The sequence below is a fragment of the Sphaeramia orbicularis genome, chromosome 12 (assembly GCF_902148855.1).
Source record: "Sphaeramia orbicularis chromosome 12, fSphaOr1.1, whole genome shotgun sequence".
NCBI classification, from domain to species: Eukaryota; Metazoa; Chordata; class Actinopteri; order Kurtiformes; family Apogonidae; genus Sphaeramia; species Sphaeramia orbicularis.
Genome location: NC_043968.1, coordinates 76,035,289 through 76,054,959, shown reverse-complemented (window position 1 = coordinate 76,054,959; position 19,671 = coordinate 76,035,289). Strand labels below are relative to the sequence as shown.

The window sequence follows — 19,671 nt, the reverse complement described above, 5'->3', positions numbered from 1 at the left end:
TCTAGGACGATCAATAACCAAGTGAAGGACTTAGAAGTCGCAGCTCCACTGTATATCTAGCGCACACGCTTTTGGAAGCCTTATAAGTATTCATTACGGACTCCACAGATATTTAAAGTGGGTTTAAAACTGAACCCAGAGCCAGACAGTGGCATGGGTGGAATAATTCTAGATGCATCCCAAAAATATTTGCACAGCAGTGTTTGAAGATTAGTATAATAGAGCCCTGCGCACTAGGACATTAGATGTTAAAGAAACGTTCTGAAAATGAATATTAGTATAATTGAGCATCTTCTGTCTCGGCCCATTTCCTTCAGATGGTTTTAAGTGATATTATTAGAATGACTTGACTTTTGAAAATCAGTTCTCATTAAAACAGCATCAACATGTTGCTGATAATGGTTCATTGACGTAGTCTTAAATTCATTTTGTAGCTTGATTGAGATATAAATGCTCTGCTCTTTAAACAAAGTAGTGCCATTTTAAGTAGAGAATACCTTTAATAATACCTCTGTCAGATTATATGTAATTATTGTACATATTTACTGTTAGGATCCTCAATAGGAGTTTCAACCTTTCAATGCTAATAATCTCATCTAGACTTTTAGTTAATTTAATGTTTACTGACATATTTATTAATTATATCAATTTTGAGTTTGATATTTAGTGATCTCTCTGTGTTCATTTATTTATTTGTTGAAGTGTTAATGACTTAATAGTGATTTACAATTATTGAACCCAGTTACTGATTATTTGAATACTTAACTGGTTATCATTATTGTATTATCCTGTAAATGTGCACTATTGGTCAACCTGTATTTTGTATGATATTAATATATATGTGAGGTTTCAGAATAGCCCTCACTTGATCTTCTGTTCAGTATTTACATCAGTTTGACATCTTATGTTGATCTCCTCTTCATGGAGTTTCAAGTCTCTGAACAATGATGAGTGACTTGAATTGCGACTGAAAGCATCGCATAAATATTAGGATTTTTTCAGATAACTCGTAAACCACACAGCAAATGTCTTCAATCATGCAAACGTGTCCATAAGGTGTGTCCACAGAGCGCACATATTATTTCTGTCTCTGTCTCCTCAGATTAACGAGCTGGTGGACTGCAGAGACGTGAGCATCGGCGGCTGGTTTGAGGCCTGCATTGAAAATGTAACGCGTGCTCCCAAAGGACAGATAACCCCCACCAAGGGCAAAGTGGGCCGGCCCCCAAAAAGGACTAATGGAAAGCTGGAGGCCGAGCAGGGACAGGCCCACGAGCAGGGCCAAAGCACAGACAGTAACAGGAATAATGTTGTTTTCAACTCGGACAGTAATGGAGCCTCCACCTCTCAGACAGACTGTGCAGCAGCAACAGAGACCAAGGAGAGAGAAGAGGATGTGATTTACCATATTAAATATGAAGAGTAAGTGATGGCTCATCATGCCGCTGAAGGTCACAGCTGAATTGATTTTTGTTGCAGCAGTAGCAAACATCATTTCTGGCTCTGTTAAAATGGTTTAGATCAGATGTCGGCATAAAGTCAGGGCATAGTGAACCAGAACCATCAGATATACGAGGGAGCTGATGTGGATTCAGATTTGTCGTATTGCACTTCAAATAGGAAAGAGAGTTTTACTGGTCCGTGGATGTTTTGGTCTGAGGATTTTCTTTTCAGAAAAAGGTACCATATTTTCCGGACTATAGAGCACACCTGAATATAAGCCGCACCCACCAATTTTTAAAAGAAATAAATATTTGTACATATATAGGCTGCACCTGACTATAAGCCATAGGTGTCCACGATGTAACATGAGATATTTACACAGAAAGATGGTAAACAGAAAGATTATTGAAACATTTATTTCCATACCTGAACTCAGTGTTTTTCAACCGTGGGGTCGGGACCCCACGTGGGGTCGCCTGGAATTCAAATGGGGTATCCTGAAATTTCTAGTAATTGATTAAAAAAAATAAAGTCGTACTAATAAAAAATATATGGTGAGTTGACAGAGAAAATAGAGACAATCCCAATCCATAAAAGACATGACAAACTCTGAAGCTGAAACTTAAACACTGTGGTACTGTTTATCTGTCAAATGTTCATTGCATTCGGTTTCAGATGCTGCAGCTCTTTCATAATTCATAGTTTGAGTTATTGTTTGTTCATTATTAATTGTCAGCCTTGTAAATACAAGCTGGACTGACTGTACATATCCTGACCAAGGAAAATCCAATTCTCACTTTGTGCAGTAATCTACACCTGGCTTTTCTGCCTCCGTCCATAATAATATAGACTAAATGTAGTTTAAAATTAATGTTTATTTGCAACGTAGTATAGCAAACTATTACATGATCAAAAACAAATTAATTTGAGCAAAAAAATGTCTCCGTTTTGAATGTTTGGGGTCGCCAGAAATTTGTGAAGTTAAAATGGGGTCACAAGCCAAAAAAGGTTGGGAACCACTGCCTTAACTGCTTTTTTCCAAACGGTGCCTGTAACACGGCAGTAAAATGGCAGTAACACGGCTGGTTAAAAAACCCAGAAAAGTCATTGATCGCTATCTTCATTTTCCTTATGCGCATTGAAACCACTGAAGTCATCTTCTTCAGTGTTGGAGGTGAACAGCCTCAGAAAAGCTCCGTCACACACCTTCTCAGTCTCTCTTTTGTTGTCGCTTTCAATGGCACTTCCGTGCAGCAGTTCTATGTCCTCCTCAGACAGACACATCGATTGGTTTTAACTAAAAAGCTGCATCATACGAATTTCTTCATGTGTTTTCCATGATGAGGGTTTGTGCATGACATGCAAAATGATTGTTAGAAGTTAAGCTTAAAACTTCTCTTCGTATCACCTCTTCCACCTGTCTGTCTCGCTTTTGTGCTTCTTGCTAGAGCACCCCCTGGAGGCCGTTAGCCTGTAAAAATCTATACTCGAGCTGCATCGTTGTATAAGCCGCAGGGTTCTAAGCGTGAGAAAAAAGTAGCGGCTTGTAGACCGGAAAATATGGTAATTAAAAGTAAAAGGGACAAAATCAAAAACATTAAAATGGGAATGGAAAGTTTTTCACTCTCAAAAGGGATGTGATTTCTTAGAGCAATAAATAAATAAATAAATCAGTTAAAAACAAAACAAAAAAAGTGATTGAGATCCAATGTGACCATACAAAAGAAAAAGATGTATGGGATGACAGATGCAAAGTGGAGGTGCTCGTCTGTGTTTGGGTCATTGGATTTTCTTTTCAGAATCAAATGCAATTAGTGGTATTCATTTTCAAAAATTCAAAGATTCTTTATTGTCAATTCACTAGATGCACAGAACATACATAGGATTGAGACTGTGTTCCTCTCTCACCTTATAAAATGTCATGCATTAAAAAAAAGTAAAAATAAAATAAGAATGTATAAGCAGTATAAAGAATAAACTATAGCAGAATATAAAGTGTACATGTCAGTCTATAGTTTAAAATGCTAAAATCCTCAACATTTTTCATTTTTATGGTCCTTTTGCAGGTGCAGTAGCACATTCTACTGAAATAAATAAATAAGCCTTATTTAGAAATGCACCAATATTCAAGATGAATAGCAGCATTGGGCGATGTCGTTCCACCAAAAGCATCTAATCAATTATTTTATTTGTTTAGCCTTTATTTAACCAGGAAAATCCCACTGAGATTAAGAACTTCTTTTTCTAGAGTCTTGGCCAACATGAGCAGCAGCAAATACAGAATACAAATACAGAATTACAGTTAAAACACAAGCAAAAGACTGAATTTAGAAACAGATTATTAAAAACAAGTGCATGATGTGGAGTTGACCTCAAGAAGTCTCAGTCTAGATTTAAAAGATATATTGAAGGTTTTTTCTTAAATTTGTTTGATTGAATTTGTCCTCATCAAAAACTGTAAAGTCACCCTGTTTTTTATATGTATGATGAAAAATCCCTGGTGGATAAATTACACAAACAAAATAATATATGTCTGCGATCAGTGCATCCCGGCTTTTTGTTTGTCTAGTGATCTCTTTTTTTGTGTGTTCTACAAAATAGACATACACAACACACATTTTAAAAAAGTGTCTAATTTTTTTTTGACAAATGATGTTAAAAAGGTAAAACCTCCCAGTGGAGCTGGCCACTATATCAAAAGAATCCTTGTTCAGACATTTTTTTTTAATAACAAATTGTTAGCATTGACACCATTATTAGCATTATTTCTGTTGTCAGTTGAAGCGTATAGTTTTAGAAAAACAACTATTTTTGAATCATGTTTTGTTTTGAGTTCATTTAGACAGACAAATACATGAATCATTTGAAAAAAATCCATTGATTTTTTTGTTTTGTTTAGTTTTTAAACATATTTCTCAACATCTTGTACATTTATTTCAATGTTTACACTTTTTGAGGACGCATCAAGTAAGGCCTCATTTTCGTCTTTCTGTAAAGAATATTTGATGACCAAAACAGACACAGACATATAATGTCTCCATGGATCAGGTTACATAGTTGGGGTCTTGTTTGCGACAGTAGTAATGTATCTCTTCTGTGTTTGTATGTGGGACACCAGATAAAAATGACCACCAAACAAATATGATACATATTTTTGTGTATGATGAGAGGGGCTGCAAGAATGAGTGGCACGGCATGTTGGGAATTGCACCGTCCGGTTTCTCCCAGTGGTTCAGAGTGTGTGTGTGTGTGTGTCTTTATGGGGTGATGTTTATGTAGTGGATGCTACAATTTGGACTCTATCTCTTCTCGCTCCCCTTCTCCAGCAAATTCATTCAGAAGCTGACGTTTCCATGGCAACTCATGAGTTCTCAGGAGCTTTACTTCTTCGCTTGCCTCCTTCAGCTTTGTCTGTAATTGCTGTGAACATGCCACCGACGAGGCACAGCCTCCTCTTCCTCCTCTCGCTGCCGTGCGCATTGTAGTGTGTGTTTCCGTCATAGGATGTTGTGGCAGAGGAACTGTATTAAGGCATACTGAGCAGTGAATGTGTGTTTTTTTTTCTTCTCTGCAGACATCATTCCCATTTGACATTCCTCAGTCTCCCACTTTCCCGATATGTGCTTTTTTAATTTGCAATGGGACATGTATTTTTGCCGGGACACAAAACATTTTGTCTTTGTTTATTCACATCACAGTAATATGTAATGTTTGTGTTCACCTAAACCGCAGGATGCTAAAGCTACAAATGCTGAAGATCCAAAGTCTCTGTTGTATTCTGAGGTTAACCTTGCCATCCTCTAATTGCGCAGTATCTTATCTCTGTCTGAGCGCCATTCCAGGTTTCTTCCATCATTTTGTTTGCCAGAGAAAAGTGGAGGGTGGGTAGGATCACTCTAGCTTCCCACACATGCATACTGTACCCCCCCACCCCCATAAAACACCTGCCTGCAGAGTCTGAGAACAGAATCTGGTCCAGAGGAAAGAACCTCGGTGCTTTCCAAGTCTGCTCAGAATTTCAGCAAACTGTAATGATCCACAAAATCAAAGAGAGCGATATGTTGGGAGAGTCAGTCTGTGGCTCCCAGGAACTGAACGGGTGTGTGTGTCTGTGTTTGTGTTTCCGAACTACACTCTCAGATATGGTTTCGTGGTTAAATCTTGGCTGAGCTGAGCATATGTTTAAGATTCTCTGTGGGAAGACTAACAAATATAGACATAAAATGGTCAAATATAATTAGCATTTATCTTGTTTCATATGTACTGTTACATTTGCTTTTACACAGATGGACACATTTTTGGAGTATCTCTTTATAATGTGATTTACAGCTTTGTAAAGTAGTCTTGTGTGGCATATTGTTTTTAGAGGGAGGGGTTGAAGGAAGTAATATCTCATGGAAAATGTTATAATTTGGTTGAGATGTCAGTAGGACTTCAACGTGGGAAATGGTGATTCACAGCTTTTGACAACCAAACTTAATGTTTAGGTTTAGTTAAAGATGAGTTTGTTCTGAAGCCTCCAGTGTTGATTTGCTCCCTTGTTTTCACTCATCGTCTACAGATAATAAGTCTATAGTGAGCTGCTCCGAAGCATTTGTGGGCTTGTACATTTTCTGTTTATCACCAGAAAATTTAGTTTGTTGTTTTGATTGTTTCTTCTTGCAAAGTTGACAACAAGTTGGTTGAATTCTGCTGTGATCTGCAGTTTGTGTCAGTAGTTTTTAGCTGTTGCATATGGTTGCAATGACAAATCGCAAAGCACAAAAGAGACAGGGGCACACACAAAAAACACACACACAAGAAAAAGAAAATCACGCAAACAAGAAGGTCCTACTGGAAAAGGTGAGTACCTGCTGTGACCAGGATCTGGATGCTGATTGGATCATCTTTCTGACAGGTGGGAAAATTGGAAGTTTATATTTAAATGTGTCTGGCATAAATATGTCCTGCATCAAAATAATCCCTTATAATTTCTTCAGTGGTAGCCATATTTAAATATAAACTTCCAGTTTTCCCACCTGTCAGAAAGATAATCCAGTCAGCATCTAGATTCTGGTCACAGCAGGTACTGAACCTTCCTTTTCCAGTAGGACCTTTGTCTTGTTTGTGTGATTTTCTTTTTCTTGTGTGTTTTTTTTCTTGTTTGCATGATTTTCTTTTTCTTGTGTTTTTTTTTTTTTTTTTTTCTTGTTTGCCTGATTTTCTTTTTCTTGTGTGCTTTTTTTATTCTTGTTTGCGGGATTGTCTTTTTCTTGTGTATTTTTTTTTCTTGTTTGCCTGATTTTCTTTTTCTTGTGTGCTTTTTTTTCCCTTGTTTGCGGGATTGTCTTTTTCTTGTGTGTGTTTTTTTCTTGTTTGCGTGATTTTCTTGTGTGTGTGTGTGTTTTTTTCTTGTGTGCTTTGCAATTTGTCGTTGTGGTTTGCCCTTCAGGGCCACTGTATGTTTGTTGCCAAAAACTAAATATTTGAAAATGAACCTTATGAGAATATAAATCCAGTTTCCTTTGTAGCAGTCCTACACACTAACTTATTTATACTAAACATTGCTTCGTATTTTTGACTTGGTAATCTATAAAATATTCTTTTTTTTTTTTTTTTTTTTAAGACACCGGCCTCCTGTAGCTCTCTTCTCTTGGTCCAACTCGGAAAAACTAAACATAAATATAGATGAAAGTGAGCCCACTTTTCCACATTTTAGTGTTGAGCCACAGAGTAGAGTAACAGTCACTGATGACAGCTGTCAGTCACATATTTAACCCCCTACTTTTCTGAAAACACCTATGAGTGACCAAACCTCCCGTCAGAGTCGAGTCCACAGGGATGGTCTAAGTCTTTCCTCTCAGACCACCTAAGTTCTAATATTCTAAATACTAATTTTGGAATTCCAACCTAGTACACACACAACATGAAAAACTAAACTTTAACATCTGATTAAATACTGCATTTCCTCTGATAAATGAGCTAAAATGAAATAAGTGTTTCCTTTGTGTTGGTCTGGCAGTAAGGGGAACTGAATCTTTGTCTGAGCTGATGAATGTTCCCACAGAACTGCTCCTCCTGTACTCCTGCTGTAATCTATTACTAAGGCCTTTCACTAAGTTCTCAGTGGACACTACAAATCAGGATCAGTCTGAGTCAAATCGCAGACATGTATTCAGGATCTCCACGTTGGCAGGATCATTAGGAGCCCTTAGCTGACGAGATTTACCCTGATAAATATATTTGCTGTTAGAGGCATGCAAATCTAGAATTTTTAATCACAATTCATATTTCTATGTTAAAACCTCAAATGAATTTTCCAGGGAGGCTTTAGTTTAAAGACAGGCTTAAGAGCTGCTAAAACGGCTCTGTTTTAATGTGTGATATGGGGTAAAGTTAGAGATGGAACGACGAGAGACTTTGGTGCTGAGATTATTGTCAGAGAAATAATTGTGGTTTTACAATTACTACGATTATTTTGTACAAATTCATTTTACAACAGTAATTATTGGGGCTGTCACTTTTTTATTTGAACTTCAAACATTCGTTCGAGCATGAGGTGAAAAGTTCAAATTCAAACTGTAATTACCCATTGGAAGGTCATATGTGGTCTCTACAGGTGCGTCAGACTATTTTTTTCCCCCAATATTTTTTATTGAAGAAAAACAGGACACTTCCAATCACAGAATTACAATTTACCTTCCTTTTTTTCAAGTATAAACATATATGCATATAGACACACATTTACATATATATATATATATATATATATATATATATATATATATATATATATATATATATATACGTATACACACATGCATACAAAAACAAATGTAAGAGTACTGTAATTAGTGTAGCAAAAAAAAGAAATTAAACTAGAAAAGCACTCAGAGAGCGCAGACCTCTGCCAAGGCAGATCAGTGCCTCCAACACCACCACCACCGATCACCAGCAAAATGTAATCATTTGTTCCTTGTGCCAGTATCAACATTTCCTGAAATTTTCATCCAAATCCATCCATAACTTTATGAGTTATCTTGCACACGGACAGACAGACAGACAAACAAACTAGAAAAGCACTTGGAGAGCACAGACCTCCGCCAAGGCAGATTCCCCCCCCCCCCCCCCCCCCCCGATCACTACCAAAATTTAATCATTTGTTCCTTGTGCCAGTATCAACATTTCCTGAAATTTTCATCCAAATCCATCTATAACTTTTTGAGTTATCTTGCACACGGACAGACAGACAAACAAACCAATGCCAGTAAAAAACATAACCTCCTTGGCGGAGGTAATAAAATTAAATGTATAATGAAATAAACAAATTGCACCCCCCCACCCCGAACCCTTCCCCACCTCAGCTCATCCTGACCAGTACAAAGTAATGGTTACTTCTGTATCATCAGACTATTTAATGCAGTTTGCCTTGTGATCAAACAGAGTGTGTTTACTGCATCAGTTCACAGGTTCACCCTCCTGAAGTTTGTCTGATAGTCTGAACTGCAGAAGAACAGCCTTACTCTACCAAAGCTATGCAGACAGACTGGTATGAATGGGTTGGACAATGGTAGCCTGAAGCTGCAGAGATGACAGTAGTGAACACAAACTCTATGGAAACGAAAGTGAGACTGCATCAAAAATATATTTACAGTCAGAACAATTCAGAAATCCATCCACCCCTTAAGGCTGACGGTCAGCTGGTCCTTCTGTCATTTTCACTTATGGAATGTTGAATGTAGTTTGTGTAACGTTGCTTTCGTTCCGTGTGGGAAGCACAGATTGGCGTGTCTTTGGTTCTGCTCGTAATCTACTGTACTTTATGAGACTGTTTTTGGCAGCCTTGACAAGTAATTAACTGTGACATTTAAAATTGCGATTAATTGTAACACCATGATATTGTTACAACCCTAGGTATGGTTCCTGTCAAAATATTCATGTGCATAAGACAAATGTGTGTATATTAGTCTATAGTTTTGCAAAAAATAAATATGTGTAAACTCTTGAATGAGTTCAATTGTACATAAAATGTATTGTGTGAATATGAATGAATAAGTTTTGACAAGAATTACAAATGTGAAAAACAACTTTACAATTGTTCTTTCTCCATCAGGAATATGAATTCACCAACGTGACTCTGTCAGAAATATGTCATCACTTCACAGACATTATTTCTGGAGCAGAGGATCCATGGATTCACAGACTGACCATGAGTTCAGGTTCCTTCTCTGTGGTCACAACAGTGGACTAATGGTAGGATTGGACCTGGTTTCATTCTCTGACTTGGTCGTCCATCTTGGACAGTGATCCTGCCTGATCTGGACCTGATCTGGAACCTGAACTCATGGTCAGTCTGTGAATCCATGGATCGTCTGCTCCAGAAATAATGTCTGTGAAGTGGAGACAGATTTTTGACAGTAGAGTCATGTTGGTGAATTCATATTTGTGGTGGAGAAAGAACAATCGTACAGTTGTATATCATGTTTGTATATCTTGATGTTAAAACTTTTCCATTCCTAATTTGACAGATAAAATACACACAATGCATTTTATGCACGACTGAACTCATTCAAGAGATTACAAATTTTTTTTTTTTTTGCAGAACTATATTTATTTTTTGCACAACTATATTTTTGCACAACTATATTTATTTTTGCACAACTCTAGGCTAATATGCACACATATCTGTCTTCTGCACATGAATACTAGGACAGCTTTCTTACCCCATAGTGTGAGACTCTACAGATGCAGTGACACAAACCTCAGCAGTATCTGGAACTGTCGGCGGATGTTATCCGAGACCTGCTTACACACTCCTGTGTGTGTAACATGTTCTGGTTTAGTATGTGACAGTGACATAAAGAAGTGTAGTTTCACTTTTCCATTTACCCACACTATCACTTTATCCTCATAGAGCAGCCATTGTTTGACTGTCAAGTATCGAAATCCCGACCAAAGTTTTAGATGTTTGATGCTGGTGGAGAATGTGCATATAGTCACTGGGGTCTTTGATGATGTACTTTCACTCAACTGTCAAAGATTATGCTCCAAGATATATTTCTGTTGGACTCTTGCTGCATTATTTGATGTTCATGCCTCTTGGGGTAGATGTAACAGATTATATACACAGCAGTACTCCATGATCACATGACAAAGCTGATGATGTCATTCAGACTTTTCCTTCTATAACTGACATGGAGAGTCTGTTTCATCATCCTTTCAGAATAAAATGAGAACTCAGAAAACAAACAACTTGGTTTCCTATTTTTTCCCTCTAATCCAGAGTGGGAAAAAATGGCTAACACGTGCTCACATTCCATTTGATATTTTCCCTGAATGCAAGTAACATGACATGAGAGTAACTGTCTATGGAAGACACTCAGAGACTATGTATGTTTATTTCTATTATGTAACTTTTATTTTAATTGTATGTCATTTGTTTTGTGTGGCTTGTTCTAGTGCTGTTACTGTTTATAGGATACAGAATACAAAACTACTGTCCCTGCTTGATCATAGTCAACACTGAAAAAGAAAAGGTTCAATTCATGTTATATTTAGGCATGAATGTAGGCTAATGCTGCCAGTTATGACTTCTGTTACCAGATTTATTGAAAGTTGAATTAATGAGTTTTGCCTCTTTGCTCCTGTACTCCGCATTGGAGACTTCAGATAGCCATGTATCCCACAATTCATTTCAGATGCACCAATCAGCAGCAATAGTCAATATTAACACATGCCCAGCACCAAATGTTGGTACATTTTGATTTGGATGGATAAGTGAATTAAGACCAGCCAGTAAATGGTTGATATAAAATATGTCCTTGAGTTCACAATTAAAGAATTCCCAATTTTAAATTTCAAGCAAACAGAAAGAACCCCTTTTGTGATAGTAAAAGAGTTTTCTTTTTCATACTGTAAGTATATGAATATAAATACTTGACAAGATGCCAACAGCTCATCTAAAATAATATGACACTGCGAACTCTGCACATTAATTTTTAAACTAATGTTTGCATTTAAGTGAAACACTTCCACAAAACGACACTAAATCATAGGCCTGGCATCATTTCTACCAGCATGGATTACATTTAGTAGCATTTCAACATTTGTCTCTAAGGGTGTATTCACACCGGACAGTCCTTTGGTCCGCTTATTTGGTTCGGATCGAATGCAGACTTTATTTTTTTTTTGTTTGGGTCAGACTGGATTCTCATTGCACTTTTTGCTAGTGGACCAGAATTTGAACACAGAAGCACGCATGTGACCAAACAAGTGGACCAATTGGTCTCGGTCCACTTGTTTTGTTCGAATCAGAGTTCACATGTTTGTATTCACACCTATAAAAAAATAAATAAAGTCCGGACTTTCCGGGGAAATGAACTCTGGTCCATTTGAAATGGACCAAATAAAGTAGGTCTAATACACCTTTACAATTGCATGAAATGCTTTGTGGAATATGTGGCTATCCACACCAAGGAATATAAAAGAGGTGAAACTATTATATAACTTGAATTAAATAAACAAAAGTGGTCATTTAATATTTTTGATCAAATAAATAAAGGCAGCGTTAAACAAAATGTGTAGTTGCATACAAATATAATTTAGAAGTAGTGTTGTCTTAGTGTCTGAATGATGGATTATGGAGCATAATGGTGAGGGTTGACGATATTGCAGTAGCCCCCTTTTCCACCAATACTCCCAGGAACTTTTATTACCAGGAATTAATTTACCTGAGTAACACGATTCCTGGTAATGTGTGTGGTTTGTGTTTCCACCTTACATAAAATCTGTTCAGATCAGGCTTGGTCATTTCGAGTCACTGACTCAAAGTCCTGCTGAATTCCTCAATACATCAAATACGCTCAATTGCTGAATTGGGCGTATTTGAAAGAAGTCCAGGTTCTTTTGAGGGTATTTGCTGAATGTGTTCTTTAGTGTCTTTAGATGAACAGACAGATGCACTTGTAGGGGTGAGCTGAATATGCCCAAAAGCTCAAAAATGTGTATTCAGCAAATGGACCTGGTCGTACGTCCACTTCTCGTAGCTTCTCATCTTTTGATCCATTTTCCAAATGATCGAAGTACGAAGTGAAGTTGGTAGAAATGGAATAAACATGTTTTTAGCAGCATACTGGCTGAATGTATATGAAAAACGCTGATGGTGTGTTCCACCAATCAGTGTTCTTCAGCACACAGCCGGACCCCCCCCCCTCTTAAGAATTCTTGGGAATCTGAAATGTCCCACCCACCTACTAGGAACTTATTTCAGGGAAAATTTGGGGTTAGGGGAAAGTTTTTAGCTCTGGTAATTTCAGTGGAAACGCACCCAGGTTTTTCAAAATCCAGAGTAAAGTTAAAGTTCCTGTGTTGGAAAAGGGGTTGTTGACTCTACGGAACAATAACAGACACTTTTACAACTTCTACACTGATCACATCAACACTGTTATTTTAAATCATTATTAAAACAAAAACAGGACCAAGGCTTCTGTAGTCCAACAGCATATTCAAAGATAGTAATTGACAGTCGTTTGACCTTTCAAGGCCACTCAAGGTCAAAGGTCATGGCACCAAATGAAAGCCTATATGTGACTTCCTATCTATTGCCAATTGTAATTCTATCACTTGTCTTCAACTGTTTTCAAGTTATAACTCTTTGAATTGTGTCCCATTATAAACCAATGGGGATTTGTAAAATTTCCAAAATTCAAAAAAAATTCAAAAATCAATATTTCCTAATTCTTTAAACAAACTTGGTAGACCTTACCCCAAAGATGTTCCACAGCAAATATCAAGTCATTCTGACGGTTTCAGAGAAGAAGATTCATGAAAAATTGTTTGCGGACGACCAACGGACAGACGACAACTGACACCAATAGTCCACTGGACCTTTGGGCCATTGGACTAAAAATGAATGAATGCCGCTTTAATCGTTGACTCTAATGCATTTATTTATATATGTTATATGTAAAGCAACATTAAATATTTACCTGATACGTCTTTGCAATAGCAGATATCAGCCTCATGAATCCTAAATCAATAGTACATGTTCATGTTTTATAAAGAAGCCCAGCCACCCTCTTTAAAATAATGAAGACTCTTCTGTCATTAATTATTGGACTTCGATGAAAAGCTGCCTGTAGTTGAGTCACTATGCAGAGTATTAGGATTCCTCTTTAATTTTTGTGATCAAAGTTCATTTTTAACGTTCTAAATAAGATGTAGTTTCACATTTTGGCCCCAATTTAGCATAAATCGAAGGTTAACAGAGGCAGTAGTCGCTTTGCCACTGTGAAGCAATTATATTCAGATCGCTTGTTTTGTGTCTGAGGATTTTCAATTCGGCAGCTTATCAGCAAATTGAGGGTTTGTCTTTTTTTTCCTTTTTGCCTTTGCCTTTTTTCCTCTTAACGGGGACTTCAGCTAAACACACAAAGCACTAATGATGGTTTCATAGACACACTGAGAACCTTCATGCTGATAATACATGTCTGGAATGATTCAGTACGGTTCCAAGGCTCATGCAGACACTCTCTGCATCCACAAGAATATTTCTGTGGTTTGGGTCTGTTGTTTACTCATCTGTGCCTGAAAGTCTGTCTTCCTGCCTCTCTGGGCTCAAGGCAAAGCTGCATTTTTTACTCTCAATACCAGGCTTTGGGGTCAGCCGCTCCGACAGCGTAGGAGGAGAGTCAAGTTAAGTCTATGTGCAGATTTACTGCTGATGCTGCTCATGTTAGAATTCAGACTTACAGACTTGCAGTGCAACTGTTTTTTTTTTGTTTTGTTTTGTTTTTGTTTTGTTTTGATATGTGCAGGTGGAATAACTCACTGTGTTTTGGGGAAAATATTGTATATTTAGATGATTCCAAAGAAAGCAGAATGTGCTTATGAGTCTGAGAACTGAGAAGGGTGCATGGTTTTGTAAACTACGAAAGGGAAGAACTGAAGCAGTTTGATCTAAATCTAATGTCTTTCATAAGAGTGAAGGGTAGAACAAACTTGAGACTCATTACATAAACTATCCAGAAACTATGAGAGGGAATTTAAGGTCAAATGAAAATGATGACCTGGCCACTACCACACATTTAGAATGAAACTGAAAGACAGCTTCCACCCATCGGCCTTGGATGAAGTACAGCTGGACAGCTGCAGGGTTTGATACATCTATCTGTGTGTGGATGTTCTGGACATATTAAAAAAGTTGGGACGCACTGCAGTTGTAAGATTATTTACATCTTGATCCAGCAATGAGAGTTTGGCAAAACCCAAAAGGACTTTTAACAAACAAGCAACATCCATAAAACATCCATGTTTACAGTCTGGTATAAAATTTGGATTTAGTAGAACTCAGCTGTTTAAGTTATATTCAGCCATAAGTTGCATGGATGGATGGATGGATGAATGGATAGATAAGACGAGGACTAGCTTGGCCTCTGAGTCCAGCGTTTGTTGACTAAAACCTATGTTTTCCTGACAGGACGAGTGACTGTTGTTGACACAAATGACATGGTGTACTCTTTACCTGTTCTTATTGACACCACTGTGCCTGACAGAAAAACTTAGTTACATTATCTAACGTTAACATTATGTCAGATTGATGGAAGTTTTACCCAAGCAGCACTTTTTAATATTAGAGTGTAGTGTTAAAAGATGATAAAATGATACCATCACTGAAATATAGTATTGTGCAGAAGTAGTAAAGCTCCCTTTTGTTCTTATTATACTAAATTTTTTGTATTATTGTGTCTGTTTCTAGGGTTAAATTCATCTGAAGTTTGTGTGGTCTGAAACTGTCCCTCTGAGCTGCTTCATGTTCTCCTCCTGTTCACACTGAGTGCTGTTGTGCCCCATGGTTGATATTCTTCTCTTGTGTGTTTGTGCACACGTGTGCATGTTGATGTACCCCCCCCCCCCCCCACACACACACACACACACACACTCTTTAGCCAAAACCACAGTAATCCCTTGGGCCTAAAAAAGGAAATCCCTGCACAGTGCTCTGGCCTGTTCCTCCTGGGGGTGTTGTGCTTCTGTTGCAGTCCTCCTCCTTAGGACCTTCTCCAGTCACTCTTTACAATTCTTCAAATATGCAGCATAGTCTACCCAGTACACTGTAAAATGTAACGTGTTGTTTCAACTTCAAAATGTGAGTGAAAGGGCTGCCTTAAAATTTTATATCAAATGAACAAGCAGCTCGCTCTTTTAACATACATCACGTTGTCTCAATGAAATATCCCTTTTTGTGTGAACCTCTGTCTTTGTTTTTTGGACACAGATTTGTTAGTTAGTTGAACTCTTAAGGCAGTTGTTTGATCTTCTCTTTTGAAGCAAATGTACTGACCACTACTCCACATGTTTTACCTTTATTTCCAGCAGTGTGATTTTTTTTTTTTAATTCATTTCTTCATAAATCTCTATCTCACGTAATTATTTAAAAGCTAAACCAAGACATAATTGACAATGTAATAATAATGATATTATTATTATTATTATTATATTATTATTATAACAGTTCAGCTGCAGTATTTTCAGTTCAAAAAAATACAAAGTTCCAAGTTCTTTTTTTGCTCCCATAATTTCAAACAATGGAGGTGCATACAGTTGAGGCACTTTCTTAAAAAATAAATGTGTAATGTGCATCGTAAAATGTTTTCCCAGCTTTCTAAACAAGGCGTAAAAGATCGATGATAAGTTCACGACTGGAAAAGGCACCTGATAACTGTCCATGATGCATTTGGACGTTACATCACCAAAACATGATGACACAAGGCTTAACTCCGCCCACTCTCCTGAACAGTCACTGAAGTGGACAGAATTTACTAAGTTAGTTAGACAAGGATGTTCAAGTTGAGATTTGAGACACTTTAACTTGTATTTTTGTTATTACAAATCAAGTAATCAGCTGTTGCTGTAAGACAGAATAACACAACAATTCTATTTTACAATGTGAGAAAGTATGACATAGGACAATCTCATCAAATTGTACGATTGTGCAAGGTTTGTTGTATTAAAGTTTGAACTTGTCATTTTTTAAGCTTTGATACTGGCCTGGGGTCCGCATCAGTGCACAGCGTCTGAGGGTGGCCTGTTTAAACTCGACTTTCCAAGAAACACACGTACGCTGTTGGCTCAGGCGCACAGCGGCCTCCTCCTTTCCTTTTTCCTCTGTGTGTACTCTGCAGTGCAGGCAAACTTCAGTGGTGGCATATTGTTCATCTCTAAGCCTCATTCTAGTTATTGGCAAGCAGGCAAACTGTCGCTCATCTGTGAGTCAAGGCTGATATTCACAGCTTAGCCATGATTGGCAGGCAGGAAACGTGTGCAATTAACCTCACCACATCCACTCCAAGACCACAACACGCAAAGATGTTTCATAATTGTTCAGATCTTTTTTTGGCACAGGAGCAAGCTTTTAAAGTATGTGATTGGAGGTTCTTTTTTGTAAGCTTTGGTAGTTCACAGTAGAGACAGAAAACAAGGGCAGTGAAAGACAGACAACAGTGAAAGACAAAAGTCACCCACACCAAGAATCAAACCAGGGATGTTATGCATTATTTTACCAAAGTGCCTCTGTCCACAGTCCTGTGGGACTACCTTTGTCATGTGTCTGTCACCACAGATCCAATCAGTGTCCTAGTTCTGTCCTGTGTAGACCGGTAACCTGTCCCCCTGCTGGCACAGTACTGTGGACATAAACACATGCCATGGGCCTATCCGGGTACAAGAAAAGGACAGAGGACCAGTTACCCAGGCTACGTCCAGACCACAATGCTCCTGGTATTTTTCTTTTGCAGATTCTAAAAGTTTGGCGTCCATACACATATCGTTTCCATAAATATCTGCATCCAGGTGGAAACGGTCCAACTGGGTTAAACGGTGTAATATGTATGCCACACCTATATGTGGCACTGTACACAAACACAGACAGAGCCTATGGCAGGATACACTCAAACCACAGAAGAATGCACTGAGCATGTGCAGGAGGTTCCGTCCGGGGTTTTCTTCTTCTGGTCACATGGTACTATGGCCTCATTGTTTCCATACAGTGGTGTTGGTCCTATCCATACGCCAACACCAGGGCAGAGCTGGGACATGTTTACACTCTGGGACCCGTTCTACAAAAATACCATTTCAGGCACCAACAACACTGGTGTCATGTGACCAAAGGCCAAAAGGATATTAAACTGTAGTGAATTGATAGAATTTGGTTGTGGCATATACTCCATATATGAGCAGAGTACTGTGGACACAAGAGGACAATGAGTTCATGGAACAGTATCCATGATTGGATCTAGGACAACAACATGTCATTACAGAACAAATGCTAACATTTGATTGACTCTGTGGAAATAGGCACACCTATATTTCGTGCCACAGTACTGTGGCAGTAGACACTGCCTTATTTTATTTTATTTTCCTAAAATACTTCCATTCCATTCCTTGTATATGAAGATGTTTACCACATTTGCTCCTGGGAACCAGTGAGGACTGCATCAGACCAGTCTAGACCATCACTGTCCTCGTCCTCAGCCATTGTTTTTCATCCAGTTTTGTGTCCACAAATGTAGTTTTACGTATATTCATGTAAAAGCCTAGAACTTTTGTCATGTTCAGTACAGTATGTGTTGGTCCAAATTCTCAGTGTGTTTTTCAGAACCACTGAAGTATTCCAGATGACCTATGACCTGACACAACCTCAGATCATTACAGACAGATCCTGAATCACATTACAGTGACTTCTTGTGCAATCAATGACCCATCTTTGCTCCTAAAGGATGAGACCAAATCATGATTGGAATATCCACATCACATTGGTGTTTCACTGTTTCACATCATTACTACGGAATGTGAGGAATCGATGTATATTTACACATGAAATGTAGCCGACCATACAAAACATGAGCTGTGCTGTGTTCATTCTGTCTACAATGAAATAGAAGTTAAAGTCCATTTGAATAACACACTTCCTTCTTCTTCTTTTCCAAAATGTCCCACCTGTTGTATGTATTATAGTGCATGTCAAGTTGTACCACTTGAGTCTAGCTCTAAGTGTGTTTTCACACCTCCTAATCCTCTTTTTCCTATTTGTTTATGCTGGCATTTGCTCCGTTTTCGTCACTTCACCAGTCTTTATCCTCCAGCTGTGGACTCTGGCAGAGTAGGCAGTGATTTCCACAAATGATGCTTTGGATGCAGATGACTCAAGCTCGCTCATATTCTGGCCTGATATTTATTTTTCCCATCTTTCTGTGTGTCTAAAATGTCTGTCTGTTCAGTGAACACACGGAATATTATACTTCAATATACTTTGAATGCTGCTTTGAACAGTCATGGTTTGTGTCCCTAGCAACAGTCTGGTTACTGTGTTCCTGCTTTCCCTGATACTTGATAGTGAATTTTGGAAATGTTTTACAGATTTGAATGAACATTCTGTTGTGTGTTAAAAACCAGCCTTAACCTTGTAATCTGAACACAGTCAATAGTTGCTTTTCCTTTGACCCTCAAACTACACAAATATAACTTGCGCATAAAAATTTACCTAATGAAAAAATGACTATTTCAACAAAACTCTCATTTTTCGATTAAAAGTTTTCTCGCTGGCAAGAGGTGCTTCTTCGGGCATAGCGTAAATAGTATATCATGCAAAACTGCAATGGAAAGACCTTTTTCCATAACTAGAGTCACGTGAATAAAAAAAAAATGGATGTTGACGGACGTTACAACAAGCAAAGAACAAGAGTTTGAAAAGAAACATGGTGCAGTATGTGTGGACACACCAGGAAACTGAATCATTTTTAAATTTAGTACGAGATAGAAGGGTAATATACAATAATAATGAATATATCTGTAAATCAACACTATATTCACATTCGTCCATGTTTATGGAATGAAATCTTGTGTCATCTCACGATAATAAACAAACAAATCCTCACATTTGTGATTTAATGGAAAAACCGACATTACGCACTTCTGTTTTGTAGATATTCAGTAAATATCGGTAAAGTTTTGCGCAGATGTCCAATGGAAAAGTGTCTAATGAGCAGTTTCAAACAATGGTGCGTATTTAAGAGACAGGGCTGAACACAAGTGTTCTTAAGATAACAATTTTCAGATCTGAGTATTCTATTCTGTTCGGTTCTGTATCGATGACTATCATAAGAAGTGTCATCTTATATCTTTCCAGTTCAAAGGCTGAGTTTTGGAGTGAAAACAGAGGGTTATTTGTGCTTTTAAAACATTTCAGAAATC

At 37.8% G+C, this 19,671-nt stretch overlaps 1 protein-coding gene across 1 annotated transcript in view; it reads left to right on the top strand.

The window, feature by feature from the left end:
- uhrf2 (ubiquitin like with PHD and ring finger domains 2) overlaps positions 1-19,671 on the top strand; it is a 104,488-nt gene that overhangs the window by 25,931 nt on the left and 58,886 nt on the right. The window contains exon 3 of the mRNA XM_030150445.1: positions 1,103-1,422. Within this exon, the coding sequence (XP_030006305.1) occupies positions 1,103-1,422 (320 nt within the window). The remainder of the gene's footprint in view (positions 1-1,102; positions 1,423-19,671) is intronic.